The sequence below is a fragment of the Perissodus microlepis genome, chromosome 6 (genome assembly GCF_051167445.1).
Source record: "Perissodus microlepis isolate ML-2025 ecotype Zambia chromosome 6, ASM5116744v1, whole genome shotgun sequence".
Taxonomy (NCBI): Eukaryota; Metazoa; Chordata; class Actinopteri; order Cichliformes; family Cichlidae; genus Perissodus; species Perissodus microlepis.
Window position 1 is genome coordinate 22893342 of NC_140466.1, and position 20939 is coordinate 22914280.

At 38.4% G+C, this 20939-nt stretch overlaps 1 protein-coding gene across 1 annotated transcript; it reads left to right on the plus strand.

Moving 5' to 3' along the window:
- Positions 1 to 251: 251 nt before the first annotated feature.
- Positions 252 to 20058, plus strand: aimp1a (aminoacyl tRNA synthetase complex interacting multifunctional protein 1a). The gene is made up of 7 exons (XM_084931526.1): positions 252 to 383; positions 8277 to 8404; positions 9053 to 9166; positions 10884 to 11051; positions 14215 to 14420; positions 15601 to 15769; positions 19772 to 20058. Coding segments are annotated over exons 1-7 (954 nt in total). The 5' UTR covers positions 252 to 381; the 3' UTR covers positions 19939 to 20058.
- The last annotated feature ends 881 nt before the right edge of the window (positions 20059 to 20939 follow it).

Here is a 20939-nt window from a genome sequence, read left to right on the forward strand (position 1 = left end):
GAAAATACAAACACGAGCGAGACAACGGTGTTAAAATGTCATCAATGGAAAAAAAAAGACAGAGAAGTCACTGAAGAGTAGTTTTATATGTACTTTTCCTGTTTGTGGTCTATTTATTTTTTTTAATCTGTTAATTATACACAGGCAATTGCCGAGACAACTTTAAGGCTTCCCTAAGGTCCGAGCCATAGAACATATGGCTAGCGAAAGCAAACGGCTAACTGCACCTGCTTCCTATCCGTATGCTGCTGCGATCTACACAGTGGGGCCTGAACTGGCGAATCTGCGGCTGCCTGTTTGCTATCTCCGTTAGCAAGGAGTGATAGCAGCTGTCAAGCTCCCCAGTTGAAAACGTGCTGGGTTTGCTGCCGCTCAGAGTTCATGTAAGTTTAAAAAGGCTCTGTGCTATATTTTCTGTTTCAACCCACCATTGTTGTATTTTTATTGTCAACGATGTCTAACCCGCGCTTATTCTAAGTAGCTTAACTACACGAGAGCTAGCCTAAAGTGGAGTTTATTCCCAAGTTTGTCGAGAAAACTGGAGCTGAACCGGCTAATATTGTAGCTTACCTCTAACTGATGCAACGTTAGCTCATGTTAAGCGCACAATAGTGAGCTGTCACGAATACACAGTTAATCCAAATATAGGAATAAACACACCAAAGTGTTTTAACATTTTCATTTTGTTGTGATGCTGGTGAACTTTACTGTTCTAACACAGCAGCCATGGTTTTATTTTCATTATTCATTTAACCTTTTTCTTAAATCTGTAGAGTGAATTTAACTTTATATTTTTATATATATATATATATATATATATATATATATACATATATACACACACACACACATACACACATATACATACATACATACGTACATACGTGTGTGTGTGTGTGTGTGTGTGTGTGTGTGTATATATATATATATATGTATATGTATACACACACATACATACAAACAGTGGGATTAAAAAAATCTTCACAATAAGAAAAATAATTTTTGAGTTATCATATTAAACCCTTAAATGTATGGGACATTTGAGATATAAGGGACTTTTGAAATTCAGATCATTGCTTGTATTACATCGTTATTTTCTGTAGCATATTAATAGTAACAAAACCAAAGCAATACAGGATTAGTTTATGATCATGTTACAATGTTATGGTCTTGATTTTGATTAGTTTTGTAATTCTTGAATATTAATGTAAGCTAAATTTACTCTTAGCCTATCACAGTTTGCTGGCCTTTATCATACCCATGCTTAGACAACTGCTGCAGGATAACTGTCATTGTTCTCATACTTTCATGCATACTTTTTTGTATGTGAAAGGCTTAAAATGTGCATCTGTGAATGCTCTTGAGGGCAAATTTAATACATTGTTGTAGTCATGAAACCGGGGTATTACAACAAATACATTTATCACCTGATGTACGCTGACCCAAAGACACATTTTCCCCAGAATTTAAGCCATTTAGTCAATTAAGAATTGGAAAGTCTAGAACCCCCATATGTTTTCTGTTATTATTCATATTCATTTGTCTCTGGGTCTAGCCACTGGGAATTAAGCTGGCAGAAATCTTTGTTACGTGCTCAGCTCAGTGGGACCCCAACGCGCATGCTCTATGAGCCAAAATTGCAGAAATGTGTAGAACATCTGGGTACCTCATGGAGGAAGCTTGGATGCCTTTTTGGATCACTGAGCAACTTTTATTCAAGTTTAAGAACCGTGAACTGTGTTGTCTCTGGTATCCAGTTCTCATTTAGGCCTGTATGATACAGAAAAATATCTTATAACTATCATTTTTTTCATATCAGTTGTATATTAATGTGTAAATATGTAAAATTTAACAAACTTTGGCTGGCTGTGTCCATTGGGTTGTCACTCGAGTTTTCCTTAACGTTATCTCCCTCATGCTTAATTTATGGTGCTGCGATTATGTCCGTTTGTCTACATATTTTCCTATGGAAAGCCAGTAGAGAAGGGCTTTCAACCAATGCAAATGTGCTCCAGTGCCGTCAATTGAATGCTGAGTGGTTGACAAGTCTGCAGGAACAGGCGAGGGAGTGACACTGTCTAAGACAGCACGAAAACTAAAGACAGTGGCTGGAGTGGACACTTTTCATTGTCTTTAACACTCTGTTTGTCTTCAGCTCTGGCTCAAGGACCAACAACACGAACAAGAGTAGGCTATAGACTAGTTGTACCACATATTTTTGACACTGCACCATTTGACAACAGATGCTCTCTGCAGGTAAATGGACAGCCCGTAGCTGCATACGGACTGCCAACGTAGTAACACTGCTGGACCATAATTTCTTTTTCACACTCCTAACATGCTGGTGTGCACGACTCCAGTAGCCTAAACATTAGTACATGTGCTGCTGCGAGGAGCTTCTCCTAATATGACATCGCTCTAACTCTATTCCAGCCACACGATTGCTGTTCTCACTGGCATTGGCTTTTTGTGTTGTCTGTCAAATTATAGAATGAGTTCTGTTGACTATTTATTGACCATGTCCCATATTGCTATTGAGAAAAGTTATTTCACAATTTTCTATTTTTATCCTTTTATCGCTCAGGCCTGTTCAACTTAATACATCCATGGTGGAAATACAGCCTAATCAGATGACACCAGGGAACATGATGCACTCACAGTATATAGACGAGCTCCATTATATCTTTTCTAACAATGTGATTGTCAGTGTCCAGAGAAGCAGTTCTGTGCCAGAATGTTTCTAGTGGTGCAAAAGTTTATCTTTAAACTTTTCTGCGAATGTTGCTCCAACTTGTGATGCACTGATGCATAGAGAAATGTAGTGTTAGGGCATTTGCAATGTCAGAAGAGCAGTTTTGGGTGACTCTGGTTTCTAAGTTAGAGTTTTAAAAAATTCGCTTAAAGTAGCTTAAAGTTGGAGCGCTTTTGTGTTACTTCTGCCAGCCTAGATTGGTATGGCATACTTCTTTTTCAAGATAACTTTAACCGTTTCCACACATAAACAGCAACTCGTAAATTTATTATTATTTTTTTTATTTCCACTGCTTAGAGCAATGGTCTGTGAGAAGACAAATGTCCACATCGGTTTGCTCTGCCCTTCCAGCTGCAGTGCGTGGAGAATTTACATTACTGTGGACATCATATCTTAGCCATGCCAAAATAAAAGCCACGTAGTGTACTCCTAGTGCCAGTCCCAAGCCCAGATAATTGGAAAGGGTTTAGTCAGGAAGGGAAATGAGCGTATATTTTTCTAATCATGTCCTTTATAATAATAATAATAATGTAATGACAACTCAACATCACCCACTGTCTCAGATATTTATTTTAAAGGGACATTTTCATAAAATCATCCAATGTAAAAGAAAATGCTGTTCTGGAATAAATCATCAAATTTGTGCATATTTTAGTAAATGAGATTCATTCTAAACTGACAGGTTTGTGCAATCTGCATATGATCTGCATACTGCCACACCTCAATTACTCTATATAAGGAAAGTTGTTTACCTCCAGGTATAGTGGAGAAACTGGTCATGATATTGCAAGATAGAAACCTGCACCTATAAGGCAGGAGAAAGTCAGATTTAAGAAACTCAGGCTGAAATAATGGAGCTTCTGAATATTGCAGCACTCAGTGTGGCTTAAGTGAGAAAAAGTTTGGGCATCAAATATGATATAAAAAAAGACTAGCACACTACAAGAACACAATATCATATTTGGCATAATACCAAGAAAGTAAACATAGTACACGTATTGTCTGATTGATGTTGTACCCAAATAGATTCATATCACATACGCAGGGGAATGATGAAATTAACATAAACACTCGTACCAATGATTTATGTACAGATTTTTGAGTACCCATTGTTAGTAAATGGGGACCAGTGGATCTGCATTGATTAAAAACCAATAGTGTGAGAGAATACACAGAATTTTAATTTTCTTTATGTAATCAGTTAATCAGTCAGTCTTTTTTGATTATCTCATCAGATGTAAAGCTTTTGACAAAAATTTATATTTGAAAATGCATAATCTGATATAGGGCTGCAGGATTTTGCATAAAATGAGAATCACAATTTTTTTGCTTAGAATTGAGATCACGATTCTCTCACGATTTTCTTTTCCAATATAAATATTTATTGCACTTATTAACTGCACATCAACTTCGTAACAGTTGAGACTGAACATAAAAACAATAAATGTCTCACATTTTGTCGTTGCCGCAAAATGTTGTACTGCTTGTAATTCCGTCTCCACCTTTGCTCGACACTGCGTGTATAGAGCAGGTAGTGCAACATTTTTAAAATAGTTGCGGGACGGCACTGTGTAGTGTTTGTCTAGGGTGTTGATCATTTTCCTAAATCCCTCGTTTTGAACAGTGTTGATGGGAGCCATATCTTTGGTCAGGTAATAAGTGATAGCCTCCGTAATTTCTTTGTGCCTGCGGGAGTTCGACGGGTATAGGGAAGCGCTGTATAAGGTTCCCGTTATTGATGTTTGGGTGGTTGACCGGGACAGATTTTCTCCAGTCACTTTCTTGGCCTTTACAGCTTCCTCATCTCTCAGGTGCTCTCCATTGTTTTTTCCCTGCCAGCTGACTTCTGTATCAGGTGGTATAAGGCTCCGCCTTTGTCATTTGTTGAGCAGGAAGAGTGAGCACTTATTTTCATGCAGCTTATGTCCCAGATCAAAATGCAGTACAATCGTCATCTTTTTCTTTTTTTAAATCGTTGTCACTTGGAAATGAGATCGCACATAAGTATGAATTGAGATCGTGATTTTCTAACAATTAATTGTGCAGCCCTAATCTGATATAATATACAATGATTGAAGCATTGATAATAGTGGAAAGCCTTAGTATTTCTGTATTGCCATGCTTTCAGTTGATCTCTTCTGGGCAAAATTCATTTCAAACTTTCTCACAATACAATTATTGCCGAGATTTTTTGTGTTAAAAAAAATACATAGAAATCACTATTTAGGGCAAATATGAGGAAGATGATTGCATTTGTCTTCATAACCAGTAGCTGCATCTGGTGCTAAAGAGTTTTATATCTTCATGGTGTCTTTTAATCTAAAATCTGTAGGGCCTTCCAGTTCCTTCAGATGGTGCTGCCACACTGCACTCTTCTTTTAATCACAATGTTCAGGTTGGCAGACAGGTAAGGAAATATCCTCCCACAGTCAATTTCAACTGTGGGAATGAACCATGAAAAGAGGAAACGTTTGTATCCAGACTGGTGTGCCCACACACCAACACCATACCACAGAAAAATGGTGGTTAAATGACAGATTTACATATGTGATTCAAACCACCTGTGCTGCCTGTGTCTGTGCAGTAATAGCTTTGATATTTTCATTTAAGAGTGGGTGTACAAGCAATATGTGCATCTTTAATAAGATACAAGTGCACATAGCTGGAAGTGCTTGTAACTTGTTAAATACATGCATTTGCGAAACAGAAGGAGAATTGAAGCTTTTGTAATTAGGTCAGGTGGATAAGTGAGACTGCGTTTCAGGTAATAGCTCACTTCACTCTTTTTCTTTTTTGTTTTTTTTTTCTAAATCAATAACGCATTTCAGTGTAATATCCGTCGCTCCAGCGGCTTGATGCTGCATGCGGTACCTCGGCCTCAGGATACATTTTCAGAGGTTATCCAAATGAGATCTGCCGTTTTGTGGCTCTTGTTATTACTCTACCACTGGTCCTGTTTAAATCAATTCAGTTTCTCAAAAAAACAATGCTTTGATCCTTGATTTTATCAACTCCAGCTTTTTAGTGTTTCTAATTTCCTCATCCCCCAACATTTTGTTTTCATCCTGGGCCAGCTGTTGTTTTCCAGTGCCTCCCTGTAATATGTGTAAGACGTTTTCTTCTTCATGCCTCAGCCTTGTAAAAATCCTTCTTTTCCTCTTTCTTCAGGAAGTAATTTGCCAAGCGCAACATTATAAAGGAACATTAGGATAAACAAGCTTAGTATCATTTTATCCAGTCTGGCTTGGAACGTGTCAAGTATTTATTACTTGTTCCTCTCTCTCGGTCAGCATACCTTGTGGATAGAGCTCAAAGACTGTCACTCTAGACAACAGAGTAGAAAGCCCATCAAAATCACATTAGGACTTGGTTTATACTCACTGACGCTGTACTTTATAGAAAACATGTGAAAGTGATTGTTCTTTTTGACATATTGCTATCAGGCAATCAGCACATTATATAAGATTTATGCATTATTTATAATTATTAATAAACATGTTCTAACTCTGCCACAGCATTATATTATGATACATTACACAGAAAGTACAATGGAGTGCCCTTTTGTCCTACGCAGAAGATCTGCGGCACAAACCACCTTTGAAATTGCAATGTTCTGTTTTTGTTGAGACTGTCTGAGACCTGTTGACTTAACTCTGTGGTCATTTTGGAAGCTGTAGTTTGCGGTAAAGTTGTACTGGAAAGCAAACCAGTAATTCAAGCAGGTCTTTGTTGATGTTTAGCATGGTACTACTACTACTTTAAGGGTGTACTCACACTAGACACTTTTGATTTGCTCCCTGCCTAAGCATCAATGTCCCCTTGTACCACTCCAATACTGGCTTGTGCTATATTTGCCATTAATCTGTGCCTGATTGCACTTCAGTTTATCTTTGTTTGTTTTCATACTCATCCTGTTCAGTACCTTTAAATTGAGCTCTGGTTTGTTTTTCTCCTTTGTGCAGTTCATTTTTTCTAAGGTGCACTCTATATTTGCAATCGGACCAAAGCAATATCCCCAGACTTTTTGGGCGAAGTGGTCTTAGCTCAGTTCCAAACAAACTCCAGAGTGGTTCATTTATGATGAGATTGTGATTCAACCTTAAGGCAAACCAACTACCAGGTGTATGTTACAGACTTGAGCGAAACGGCTTTCCATAGCCATGTATGCTTTGCATTTGGGGTGGCTGTGACTCAGGAGTTGGAGCAGGTCATTTACTTATTGCAAGGTTGATGGTTCAATCTCTGGCTGCTCCAGTTTGCCCAGAGTTTTCTTGCACGGTGCATTCACTGGCGTTTAAATGTGTGTGAATGTGTTCCTGAATGGGTAAATGAGACATGTCGTGTAAAGCACTTGGAGTGTGGGTGCTATGAAAGAATCAGTCCATTAACCATTGGGAGATGCAGCAAAGTACCATAAACCGCTTATTTGTTTTGAAAAGTGCTATACAATTAAAGTTTTTTGCCCTGTCCCAGTGTTGTCAATAAGTAGGCTGAACATTCTTATGTGGTTTGTAGAAATGCAGGAAAATTGGTTTTCTTTGAGTTTACTTGCAGTTTATCCTGTGTGAAAAGAAACCAAGGCACTTAAAACAGTTAAGTTTACAAATATATCAACTGATTGAGAGCAGAGTAAACAAACTATAGGTGTGCAAACTCTTCCCTCTTTCATACATTTATGCTTTTGAGAATTGCACTTGCACAACGCAATGAGATCCATTATTTTATGACATTTTGCAGCCTAATTAAAGCAGTTTTTGGAAGTAGTGGCACGCTGTCCTGTCCTTATGGGTATGGCTAGCAGGACACTACATGCGTCTCAGGGCCAAGTTACACTTGTCAAACAAACTGGAATTTAGGAGTCAAATGTGCTCAGTCACAGTGTTGTGAGTACACCGTGATATACCTGTATTCTTACTTTGTTCACACTATAAAAGTTAGTGGGTCAATGTTGGAGTGGTTAACACATTTGCCTAACATGCAAAAGACCCCTGATTTTAGACCAGAAGGAGGCAGAAACCCAGCCTCGGGGTGTCACAAGCTAGTGTACTCACAGAGTTGGTTCCAAGCCTGGATAAAAGGGAGGGTTGACTCAGGAAGGGCATCCGACATAAAATCTGGCCCACGTCATATTTGCGGATCCAGCTGCTGTAGCAACCCCTTAAAAAATAAAGGAGTAATGTGTAGTAGCCAAAAGGTTGAGGTACTTGACCCTAAGTTACTCAGCAGTGCGTCCATGCAGTCTGAACCCAAGTGAAAACACTTGGGTAGAAAAAGCACAGAAAAAATTGCTTGTATGAATTGGTGTGAATGGGTGAATAAGGCAAGTTTTATAAAGTCCTTTGAGTGCTCAGAGTAGAAAAGAGCAATATAAGAACCGTTTATTGATCACTTCCTGCAGAGCTAACATGTATAATATTTGAATTACAGCAATCTCAGGATGCTGGCTGCCCCCAGTATTCACCAGAAATCTTCATATTGCATTTGTGTTTTTGACTGTATGCTTGTTGTTTTGGTTTTGTTTTAGGTTTTTAGTCCGCTCATTGATCAAAATGAGTCACAACCCTTTGTTGAGGCTGGAGCAGCGGGCAGCTGAGGCCGATCAGCTCATTGAGTACCTCAAACAGCAAGTCCAGCTACTGAAGGAGAAAGCCAGTAAGATACGCTCATACACTTTTGTATAAAGAAATTTGTCAGCTACTTTACGTATGTGGGGATTTATGTTTATGGTTGTTTTACATTCAGTTTTTCCGTTATTTATTACACGTACTTGCAATAAAAAAATAGAAATAAAAAAAGCTTTTAAATAGTTTCAGCTTTTTAGGGAAATATATTTCCACATTTAGCCTCTCCAACAATGATGTTCTGGGCAAACAAAAACATTGGGCACTGCCATGCCTAAATGCTAATACCAGTATTTGGGGTGGTAAATTATTGCATACTGGTTTATAATGAAGTTTGTTTGATTTTCTAATTTGTTTAGATTGGCTACATGCAAAAAGTCCCTGCACATACCACTCCAGTGCCATTAACCTGTAATAAATAATAAAATGTTGCATTTCTTTTTTGTATTTCTCCTTTGTTATTCTCATGAAATAAACAACGTTTTGGGGGGAAAAGCAGATGTTTACAAGAAACGTCGAATGAGCATTTACATTTTTTCTCTTCTGTTAACTCATAGGTGGTGCATTTATTTATAAGGTCGCCATAAATGTACAGTCTCAAAACTGTGAAACTCTATGTTTATTTTGTGGGGATTTTACATTCAATTGTGTGCTGACTAGTAACAAGAATTTACTGCAGTTTTCCAGGCCAGCGTCAGAGAGGAGAAGAAACTGATGGTGGAAAATGCCAAATTAAAGAACGACATAGAGGAACTTAAAAAGCAGCTGCTGGAGAAAGAAAAGAGAAGAGGAGGTATGTTGACTTTTTGTTCCCGGCAAGGCTTCCATCACAGATTAAATGTTTGTCTTCAAAAAGACCTTGATGTTGTTATCCTTTATATCTAGTTTTTGAAGCAATTGTGAGCACCCGCCTGAGAACCATTTGATGTTAGTTGTTGCTCATTAGAGCGTTTGTTTGGTTTGTGCTATCAATGATAACATCTTGTGCATTCTCGCCTTAGCCTATTATAACCAGCTCTTTTTCTTTCTTTTTTTTTTTGGGGGGGGGGGGGGGTATAAAACAGCGATACTGCTTCAAAAATTCCCCGTTATATTGTGGGAATAACATGTGTGTCAGCCATTGCACTTATGACATATATTGACATTGAGAGGTAAACAGCTGAGGCCATTTAATGCTTTCCAGAAAAAAGATGCAGAAATAAAAGAGGGCTGGAAGAAATAAGTAATTTATCCTTGCTCAAAAAGCTGGATATGTTTTGGAGAGTCGAAAGAATGTGTTCCAATAAACTCAAGACAATGTTTTTCCACACAGTATATATGATTGTGATGTTTAGCTTTGAGGTTTCTTGTCGATGGCTTTAAGGTGACTCAAAATGGCTCAATCAAAACGTGGATAAATATAAAGGTTATTGAAAGTCAAAGAAATTCCTCCGCTTTGGATATCTGCCTGCAGCGGCGTTATGTTTTCAGTGCCTTTTGTCTGTTTGTTTTGTTCTGTCAACGAGATTACACAAAATCTACCAAGCTAACTTTAATGAAGCTCGGTGAAGAGGTTAGGAATGACCAAAGGAAGAACGTGTTCAATCCTGATGAAGATCCAGATCGTTTTTTTAGAAAACTGGGCATTGGCATTGATTGAAAATGCTCATGTGAAGAAGGATTTCAATGAGAAACTCAGCATATTGCAGAAAAATAAATGTCAGCCTGAAAACCAGATTAACCACATGATAAAATTTATCATGAAATGTGAATGATATGCAGATAATTACCAAGGCGTCTAGAAAGGTTACATTTCAGGTAATCGCGCACACATTTCTTGGTATTGGTATTTCACTCAGGGATTGTATCTTATGTAATATTTTGATAGAGAAAGGAAAAATTGGTTTAAATGTGGAAAAAACCTCGAGAGGAAACTTAATGGGAATGTTAAGAGTTTTAGAGGTTGTTGCCTGTAATTCCAAGGTAAACCGGAAAGGTCCTGATCTCAGGTCCCAACATAGAATTAAGGTAATTAAAAGCATTATGGTGACGGTGGTGTGCCTGCAGACCGATGTTTGTCAGACATAGACACTGGATTTTGTAGGAATTCAAACATCAGGCGCCTGAAATGAGGGGTTACTTGTTCCTACAGAGTTATTGTCGGACATTGTTCCCTGCTTTATGGTTCCTTTTCCTTGTTTCCATCAACTTGGACACTGTGATTTTCCCATCAAAACAGTTTGCATCAGGAGAGCAATCCTCCCACTGGGTGTGTAAATAAAGCACCCCCCTATATCATTTCATCATATTATGTTGATGCAACCAGCTCTGTGCATGAAAAGGGTCAACCAAGAAGTTGTGTATGTGAAATTTGAATATTCTCTGTTTTGTTCCAGTGCAGCTTTGTGTTCGTTCATTCATTCACATCGGATTTGGGAAACATGGAGTGCGTTCAGATCAGCCACAGAAAAAATGAGTCAATTATTAATCATGTACATTCTACTAATATTTTGCATCTGTTCTTTCTGTAGTGCTTGATGTTCCCATGCCATCAAGTGCCACCACTGTCGAGTGCAATTCAAAGCCCACTCCTCCTAAACCCTCTGGTCCATTGCCTTCTGGTTCAGCACCATCTGTTGCTGCCGTCAAGGACATCTCTGCTAAAGATGAGGCTAAAAAGAAGAAGCCTGAGAAAAAAGGTAAAAGGAAAAAGAACACGTTACATGATGAGGTGTTCCTATGAATCCACTGATGTTTTCATATGTTCTAAAATCATAAAAGAAGCTGTTCAACTTTTTCAGATCTTCCACATGGTGGTATTTATTTCTTGTATCCAGTTTAATTTTGGTCATTTGTTGACATACAGTTCAGGCAGACCATGAAGCCAAGCTCAACCGCAATCCTGGCAGATCAGCAGATGTCAAGCTGGCTCAACTATTTAAGTTGCTTTAGCTCATCTGCAGTTGCTGGACATGTGCAAGCTGCTTTGCAGCCCACCTCCACCCATCCATCCATTTTCTTTCACATGTCTAATTCAGGGGCTGGAACCTATACCAGCTGTCATAGGGCGAAAAGCCAGGTACACCTGCACAGATCACTAGTCTATCCCAGGGCTAACATAGAAAGACTGATCATATTAAAGACCCTCATATTGTTCACCCTCATATTCAAATCTATGGCCAATTTGTAATCACCAATTAACCTTACGCCATGCATAAGTTTTTGGACCGTGGGAGGAAGCTGGAGTACCTGGCGAGAACCCACGCAAGCACAGGTAGAACATAAAAACACCACATAGAAAGGCCTCAGGTGGGATTTGAACCTAGGACCTTGTGGCCGCGAGGCAAACCTGGTAACCAACAAACATCTTTCTCTATGTAAATGTCTAATATCAAGTGAAAATGAGAATTATCTGCACATGTGGTCTGTTTTTATTCCTTAATGGTTCCACAAAGCACTTTACAGTATGTTCCTTACTGGCCCGTTCATGCACACACTGACACGTGAGGTACAACTGGATGCAAACCAACTTGTCAAAGGACTTTTATTACGTAGTTGGGTCTGGGATCACTCCCATTAGTGGACAACCCACTCTACCACCTGTTCCATGGCTGCCTCATAGCCACAGCCTGTTAATGGATCCAAGATTTCAGGCTCCGCAGGACAATATCCAATGACGTTTGATTTGTTTGGAATTTGTAAACCACATATATGACAAGACGTCTTTGTGCAATGTCACAGCTAATTGGATCTAATTTGAGCGTAATTTAATGTTAATGTTTCATGGATGTGCGTCATTTGTGTACTTTATTATGAAGTTAAACTCTTTTACGTTTATGACAAGTTTACAGTACAAAACAAGAAAATCCGTGCCATAAACCTGGATTAATTAGCAGTAAAACAAATATTTATTCTTGTTTCAGGAAATCTTGTTTGACCTAATTGCGAGCTGCAGCATACACACAGGCAAGAGTCACTTGGTTACTATTTAAAAAGACACTGACAAATTCATTGGAGCTTCTGGCTTTTCTCACATCCAGAACTGTTCATAAAAATGGTGACTTGGTCTTTACTTCATTCAGACACTTATCACTAGCTAAACTATATAAGCTCATGTGCAGCTTCGGAGGAGTTTAAGTAATGTTATATGACTGTCCTGTCATCACAGTAGAGAAACAATAACATGGTGTAAAAGCGATGAATTAAAATTAAATGCAGGTTGCAATTTCTATGCTTTAGAGCTAGTTTGGCCTTTGAGGAATGATAGAAGACTGAGATGATTTCATCACAGCACGGTGAAGGAAAGCTGCTTGACCTCTCGAGAGTAGCATTCAGTGGCACTTTTCGTAAACCAAACTTGGGTATTGATATTGTCAGTAGGTCAAAATATGTCCTCTGTAATCCTGCGAGTATGTGAAAAATATCCCCTCGCCAAAATTATTTCCGAAGTAAAGGAATTTGCAACACAGCTTTTCCAAACATCTTAGTTTTATTTTGGATGCTTACATTATTTTACTTTGCACACAGAAACAAAATGATTTCAGCCTACAGTTGTCTGTTGTAGTTTTAAACTAGTGTCACACACGTCTCCTGAGCAATGCCAGCCCATTCTTCTTTGGCGAATCTCTTAAACTCCTCCAGATTTGATGTTCCTTTGGCACGGACCTTGATGTTAAGTTCACCCCACAGCTTTTCAATGAGATTCAAGCCAGGGCTTTGTGCAGGCCTGTTAATACCATTCACTTTGGTCTTCTGGAGGTAGTTCTTCACCAGGAACCACATTTGTTTTGGGTTGTTGTCGTGTTGGAAGACCAATTACAACCCAGACATAGTTGTGCTGCTGACTGCTCAAGGTTTTCTTTGAAAATCTTCACATATCCTTCTTTCTTAGTGATTCCTTCCAGTTTGACAAGATTCCCAGATCCAGACATGTGAAGTGTCACCACGGCATAATATTCCCACCGTTGCGTCACAGTGTGGAGGCGGTGTTTTTTCTATGCCTTTTTCTCTATATAAACCTAAACTGATTCCTTTTGTTTTTGGCTTGATGTTTCATCAGATGACAGCTTGAACCCTTGAAGTCTTTTATACTGTATGTTATTGGAGGATAACCCTCAGTTTTAACTTGATTTTTAAGTATCACAAAGTTAAAGTTCATCGCTGCACAGCAGTTTGTTATTTTATGGCTAAATATATTGTCTGTTTTACCTTTTTGTGACTTGTCATCTTATGTGCAGCACTTTGTGTTTCTGTCTAGAAAGGTGCTATATAAATACAATTTTATTATTTTATTATTTATTTATTAATTTATTAATTTATTTAATAAAAGGGTCTTTTTTTCAGCGGGGTAAATAATATCGGCACCGGTCATTTTTGTTTTTTTTAATAATATTATTCTGTTTTTGTGTGCAAATAGAAACTATTTATGCTTTGTAAAGAAAACTGCTATGTTTAGAAATGTTATTTCATTGGGGGGGCTAATAATTTTGTCCTCATCTATATGGTTCACACTTTGTGGAGTCTGACTTCATTTCCTTCTATGGAAATGGAAACATACACTGGTGATATTGTTTCAGCTATGGTTTGTTTTCTGCAAGATTCCATGGGAAGTCACCAGTTGGCTGAAAATATTCTCAATGCTTTTAAATAAATATTTCCTGTCATATTATTCACATTTATTATAATACCATGAAAACTGTGACAGATGTGTTTCTTCAGCAGATGTTTCTTTTAATACATGATGAGTAGCTACTGACTGACTTTCCTTTTAAAAGCATTTTTGGCACTGAAATGTGCAGTTTTAAATTAAACCATGTTCCTGTACACTCTTACCGTGAATTTATTTATTTTTTATTTCTGCAGGAGAGAAAGCTGAGAAGAAACAGGCTGCCCCCAGCCAAGAGGATGCCAAGGTGGATGTGTCTCGTCTGGACCTGCGTATCGGCCGTATAATCACTGCAGAGAAGCACCCGGACGCTGACAGTCTGTATGTGGAGCAGGTTGATGTGGGAGAGGCTGCCCCCAGAACAGTGGTCAGCGGACTGGTCAAGCACATACCTCTGGACCAGGTACAGTATTACTCCTTCAGACAAGATAAAAGTTTTCCTGTTATAAATAAGATTAGAGAAAATACGCATTTACGTTAAAGTTTAAGGGGTTTTATTTGCTTACAAATTATTTAGATTTGTTTCATTACAGATCCTAAAGCAAAATGTTTATTAGAATTTTATTAGATAAACAAAGGTACGACAAACAACAAAACCCAACATGTCGAAATACCTTATTACTCTAGAAGTAGAACATGATGGAAAATTTTCAAAATAATTTTGCATAATGTGTGGTGTTAGTTACACTAAAATAAAAACAAGTATTGAAAAACGGAGCGCTCACTGAAACAGACTGACGGGCTCATCGGCTGCATTTTAAATTGAACTCACAGCTGGCTACAGCAAAATAATGTATTAAAATCTCTTTTTTATTATTGCAAAAGTACAACAGTGAAAGTTTCTGTGTGCACTTCACTGGACCTGCAGCCTCTCGTCCACACTGCTCCACCTCAGTTTGCAGCCATTCACGTACTAAACTTTGTTTGATTCAGCCTCTGTGCTTCAGATTTGACTCCTTATTTGCTCGGATTAGCTCTCCACACTCTGGATTCTCTTCTCAGCTCAGCTACAATTGACCAGTCTTTTATGGAAATGCTGTTTTATAACATTTCTGTACTTTCTCCAGCTTTTTAAAACTCCAGAGACATGAATCAAAAAACTAAATGCAACAGCACAATGAGTTATTTTTACATTGATATAGCAGACCTTATTATTGTAGGATCTTTACCTTATAATGTAAAGCGGATTGAGGCAACTGCTGCTATGATAAATTAAGTTGAACTGAATTTACTAAAAGGTGTCCTACATTTTTTAGAAAAAGGCCTTATTTTCTTAGATCTGGGATGCATCATCTCATCAAAATCCTTATTTTTTTTTTCTTCTTAGCTTTTAGGGAAACTGTCTTCTTTTAAATCGTGGTAAACCTCAGAGGTCTCCTGGGTTTTTGCTTCCTTTGGTTATTGAAATGAGGCGAAGAGACCATAAAGCCTTGGATGCAGTCATTTCGAATTAGAGCATTGGAATTAGCATTATTGTTTCTGATGTATTATGAAATTCTCAGTCCTGTCCTCAAACAAATCAAATTCTTTTTAACCAAAGGAATTGGATATAATTTGTTTTTCCTCTTTCTCTTTGTATGCAGATGCAGAACCGCATGGCAGTCCTGCTGTGCAACCTGAAGCCAGCCAAGATGAGAGGAGTAGTGTCCCAGGCTATGGTCATGTGCGCCAGCTCGCCGGATAAGGTTGAAATTCTTGATCCTCCTAGCGGAGCAGTGCCGGGTGACAGAGTTACTTTCCAGGGCTTTCCAGGTACGGTTACTCTCGTCACTTTAATTTACCTGCACAAAAGAATATGCCGACCCATCAGAATTGAGGATTTTATCCTAAAACTATTTCCAGACAAGCAAGCACTAGGGATCACTCGCTGACTACCGCTGATAGTCACTGACTTTTAGTTTGAAAAAATTTCCCAGACTCGTATCCACAAAATGACTCTGTGTTTGGGAATTGAAGGGTGTCGCTGAACCCTTTCACTGCCAGAAACAACATGGTTGTTTGAGCATTCATTCCTATGAAGACACCAATCACAATTTGTTTTCAGACCCCACTGAAAGCTCTCATTAGCTGACCCCTCGTTTCTGTTTGGTGGTGGCTAAATGGCCTGTGACTGCTGCTTCGACAGGCTAATCAACACTCCCTGCTAGCAGCGTAACGTGATCTTTTTTATTGTCAGTTGAAAATGTAATTACCTTGTTAAGCCCAAAGGATATAAATGAGTTTAGAGAAAAGAACACACGACCCCCAGTTCCTATCTATTAACTAATCAGCAAGACCATGTAGGAGTCAGGTTCCTTTCCTCTGAAGTTTCCCAAACACTTTCCAGGATATATGACCTGAAATGGCAAAAAAAAAAAAAGCCATCACAAAATACATTTGCAAAGCTGAATATGATGAAGGGGTTCACAATAACAATATTGGGAGTTCACTTTTTTTGAAATGAGATATAATCAGCCTCAGTCTATGGTCCAAGAAAGGGTATTAGGTTACGTTCACACTGCAGGTCTTGATGCTCAATTCCGATTTTTTGATCAAATCCGATTTTTTTTGTCTGCTCGTTCACACTACAAATAAAATGTGACAGCAAACGCGCTCCAGTGTGAACGCTCAAAGCGGCCACATGCGCAAAAGCAGACGTCACACACAACGCGCTCTGTTTAGACCCAGAGCAAACAGTATTGTTTGACTGATGGCAATTAATATGAAAACTTGTTTCGGACTTTACGTTTCCCAATTTTGCTTTATTGTGTTATTTACAAATGGCCTAATAATTATCCTTATTGCTGTTTTAGAGAGGAGCGGTGCTTCAAAGGATAGTTGCAGATTTCTGTCAGAATCTGCAGATTATACAGTACCAATAAAATGTTCGCGTTTCTCCAACGTTGTCTTCCAAACAGTTTCACTAACATCTACACGGGATGGCCAGGAAGCTTTCGCGATGTCTTCTCGGGCGCTTCTCCGGCGCTGATAATTGGCGTCTGTCTTGTGTCAGTGACGTAAAAGCCGGATTTAATGCGACATGACCGTTCAAGCAGCTAAAACATCAGATATGTATCGGATTCAGTACCACATACGAAAGTGATCCAGATCGGTCAAAAAAGTCGGATTTGATGTGCTTTCGCCTGCAGTGTGAACATAGCCTTAGAGGTAACAGACACTAAATACTGCAACATGCATGGGATGTGAACATGAATGGGTGTCTTTCTCTAGCGCTGTAACTGGCGTCCTGAAGGGAGGGGCAGAACCTCAAATGAGTACTGACAAAAAAATTTAAAAAGGAAATGTATATACAGGAAACATCTTTAGTTTTTCATCTTTGGTGAGTTTAAAATCGCAAAGTCATTGGTGCATATTGGTGCATATTCACAACTCACTTGTCTGCTTGACAAGTGCAAACGGGTTTGTGTTGTTTTGAACTTCTTTAACTGACACTAAACTGAAACATGCAGACACTCTCTGGAAATAAAATTACACAAAATTGAAAAGAAGAAATATTTTTAAAAAATCTGAGACTTTAAAAAAATAAATAAATAAAATTAAGAAAAAAGAAAATATAAAGAACTATAATAACTCTTGCCTCAAGTGCTGCACTTGAGGCAAGGCCACATGCATCCGCACAGGCTTTCAGCTGTGCCACTTGAAAAGCGTTCTTATTCATCGTGTCCTCTTTTTAACCAGAACATTTTTATGGATGCTACATTAAAAGAGTCCTGTTCTAACCATCCTCTAAAATGTGGTTAATGAGAAAACAAAAGGAGTGGAGAACGGGAAAAGATGGGATTGGGATTTTTTTATTTGATTTTTTTTTTTTTTTTTTTGTAATAACGTTTTGTTAAAAAAGTCAGGGAAGTTTTTAAAATACAGTGAAACAAAGGTGAAAAATAAAGCTGTCCTTTATTTTCCTCCTATCAAAACTCTTATAGCAGAGTTTCAGTTGAAGACAAACGACTGCTGATGTTGGTAGACGGTTGGCAATTGTTCACATTTCCCCCAACTAATGGGGCCCAGTACTTCTGCTTGAACTTAAGAATGTACACAAGTGGCTCATCAAAACCTCTTTCACGCTTCTGATCAAAAACTGATTGTTGCCACTCTTGGGTTGTAAACCAACAGAAATTGCTGCCCTGAGATATGAAACACATTTGTGTCCTCATAGCCCAAAATGGTTGTGTAGAGTGGAAAAAGTCAACACCAGACAGAAGTCAGCCAGTACCGGCTATAAATCTTCCTCAAATGCCAAGCAACATCAAAAACAAGGGCATCATAAAATGAGAACCTCACCTAATTGTTTCCCTTGGATTCATATTTTGATTCTGAGAAATTCGGTTTAGATGTTTTGAATTACAAGACCAAATGGCCTTTTTCAAAAAGCGGATGCTCTAATAGCACATGACATAAAGTCAAACCATTCACAATTCATGTGGTAGACATAAAATAAGGATTAGCTGGATAAATCATGAAATTACGTATTGTTGGTCAGTTGCTCACACTTTCATGGTTTCAAGGTCTCCAACATTCATAAACGAACCCTCATAATCTCAGAGAAATGTGCTTGCTTATTATTTGTATATGCAACCACAGAAACCCTGTATTTTGTGTTAGCAAAAGTAGACTTACTTTAATAACAGAACCCTCTGTATGTTTCAGTAAAAGTGTCAGCTGAATGATAATAGCTTTTGAAAAAAACAATTATGAAGTTCTTTGTTTTGTTTTGTTTTCGTGTCATCGTTGCCGTCTTCAGGGCCAATCTGGCATCTTTTGAATAACAGCTGGTGTGTAATGCCACATAGGAGACAGTATAAAAGATGGATTATACCACAGCAACTTGGTGAAGTCCCATTTAAAGGCCTAAAGCTGAGCGTTTTTGCTGTAGCTTTCTTGATGTTTTGAGACGTGATGAAAGAGGGGTGGCTCCGACTGTTAAACCACAGATTTATTTGGTAACTTTCTAACTTCTGACTTCTAATGGCTTGTGATTGACAAGCCACTCAGCATAACCGCTTCTTTTTCTCTGGCTTTAATAATGACCAAACTTAAGACTCAGTCACTTTTATTCATTATTTATTATTCATATTTATTCTCACTCTCACTCTGCACAAGATTCTCGATGTACTCAGACACAGTGTATGCATACGAATGGAAAAATAAAAGATTTGATCTTTATCCATCTTTATTTAGCATTTCTGGAGATCACAAGGATTTCAGAGTGTTACATGCTCTCTTGCCAGACTATATGACTGGGGCTTGAAAAAATGGAAATACCATTTCAGCCCATAATGTTTTCTGAGTTCTCAGAACGTGGGAATCAAGTGCCCTTTTTCCATGGACTCCTGTAGACAGTGCAATCAGAGAGGGTTGCAGATTTAAGCCAATTCTGATTTGTCTTCATCATTCCTCAAGCTAAATTCATGTTTTATACTTTATATGTGCTCATTAAGCAGTGCAGAGGCCAACATGTTCTTACTTGGATACAAGCTCCTGGATAATGGGTTCTGACAGAAAGTGTGGGTCTTCACACATTTTTCTCCCGTTTTGGATCAACCTTTAAAGCTGACATGAGCAATCACGTTTAGAAATGATTAGATAGGTCACAGTTTGCAACAGCTTTAACCCATCTGGTTATAAGGGATACCTAAAATTCAAATGCAAAGACATGGAACATCACAATAAAAACATAAACTCGTAGTCTTTGAGAATGTCCTTCACATGAGCAGAGAATAAAAGGTGAAGTCTAATATTTTCTTTTGATTGCAGGTGAACCTGATAAAGAGCTAAACCCCAAGAAGAAGGTGTGGGAGCAGGTTCAGCCAGACCTGCGCACTGACGACCAGTGCGTCGCAACCTACAAGGGAGCTGCGTTTGAAGTCGCTGGTAAAGGAGTGTGCAAAGCTCAAACAATGAGCAACAGTGGAATCAAGTAAACTAACAGAGCGGCTAGAGAAAAAACCCTCAGTGTTTACTTTGCAATCATCTTCAGTGGTGGATGGTGGAAATGGAAGTAAATGCTTTGAAGATGTTCAATAAAGGGGATTTGAAAAGTCCTACGAGTCTGTCCTTTGACTTTCAGGTCTTTTCTTTTTTAATGCCTGAACTAGACACAGTCATGGTCTATAAAGTGTAATCAATATTGTTGTGTTTATGGTTTAATTCTCCAGGTTTTGTCTTCCCCCAGGCACATTAGCTTGATTGTGCTTTGATTTTGCGGATGTAACTCTACCAAACTGGACTCCAACTAGTTTTGAGCATTTTAATGAGCTGGAAAGGAAATGGGGATGTTATACTGCAAAACCTCAACATATATCAGCTGCTTAAGCGTCTTTCAGAGGCTACCTAAATGGATCTCAGCCCTGGCATTTTAATCTAATGGTCCACTATTATTAGCTCCACTGTTGCCGGTGCCCTGTGCTTTGTTTATTGCCGTCTTGAAAGTCTACCTTCCACCAGAAATTTCCGTCTTCCCAAAAGAAACAGAGCTCTGCACCGGAGCCTTTAATGTTACATCAACAGTAATTAAGGCCATCCACACTACAGAAACATCTGTCATGTTTTTAATGCAGGCCATCACAGTCTGAGTCCTATTCTCAAGCACTCCAGAAAGTATGTGCTCAATTTCAAGCACAATTTTCCGAGGTTTGTTTTGCTGTATGGTTAGTGAGTTGTGATGGAGTCAAGAATTAAAAATCAACAACAACTGGATACCAGTGGTTATTTTCTTTTTTTCATAACAATGAATCAGACGGAGACGGCATCATTCACACTGAAACTACTGCAAGATATTACATAAATCTGGAGCTTAGCTCTAGCTAACAAATTTATTCTGTGGAGGGATGTTTGTAGTTCAGTTAGTTTATCTGCTGATTGTTAAGGGATAATTTTCATCTGTTGCCAGTGGCCAAAAAAGTCACCTAAACTTAAAATAAAA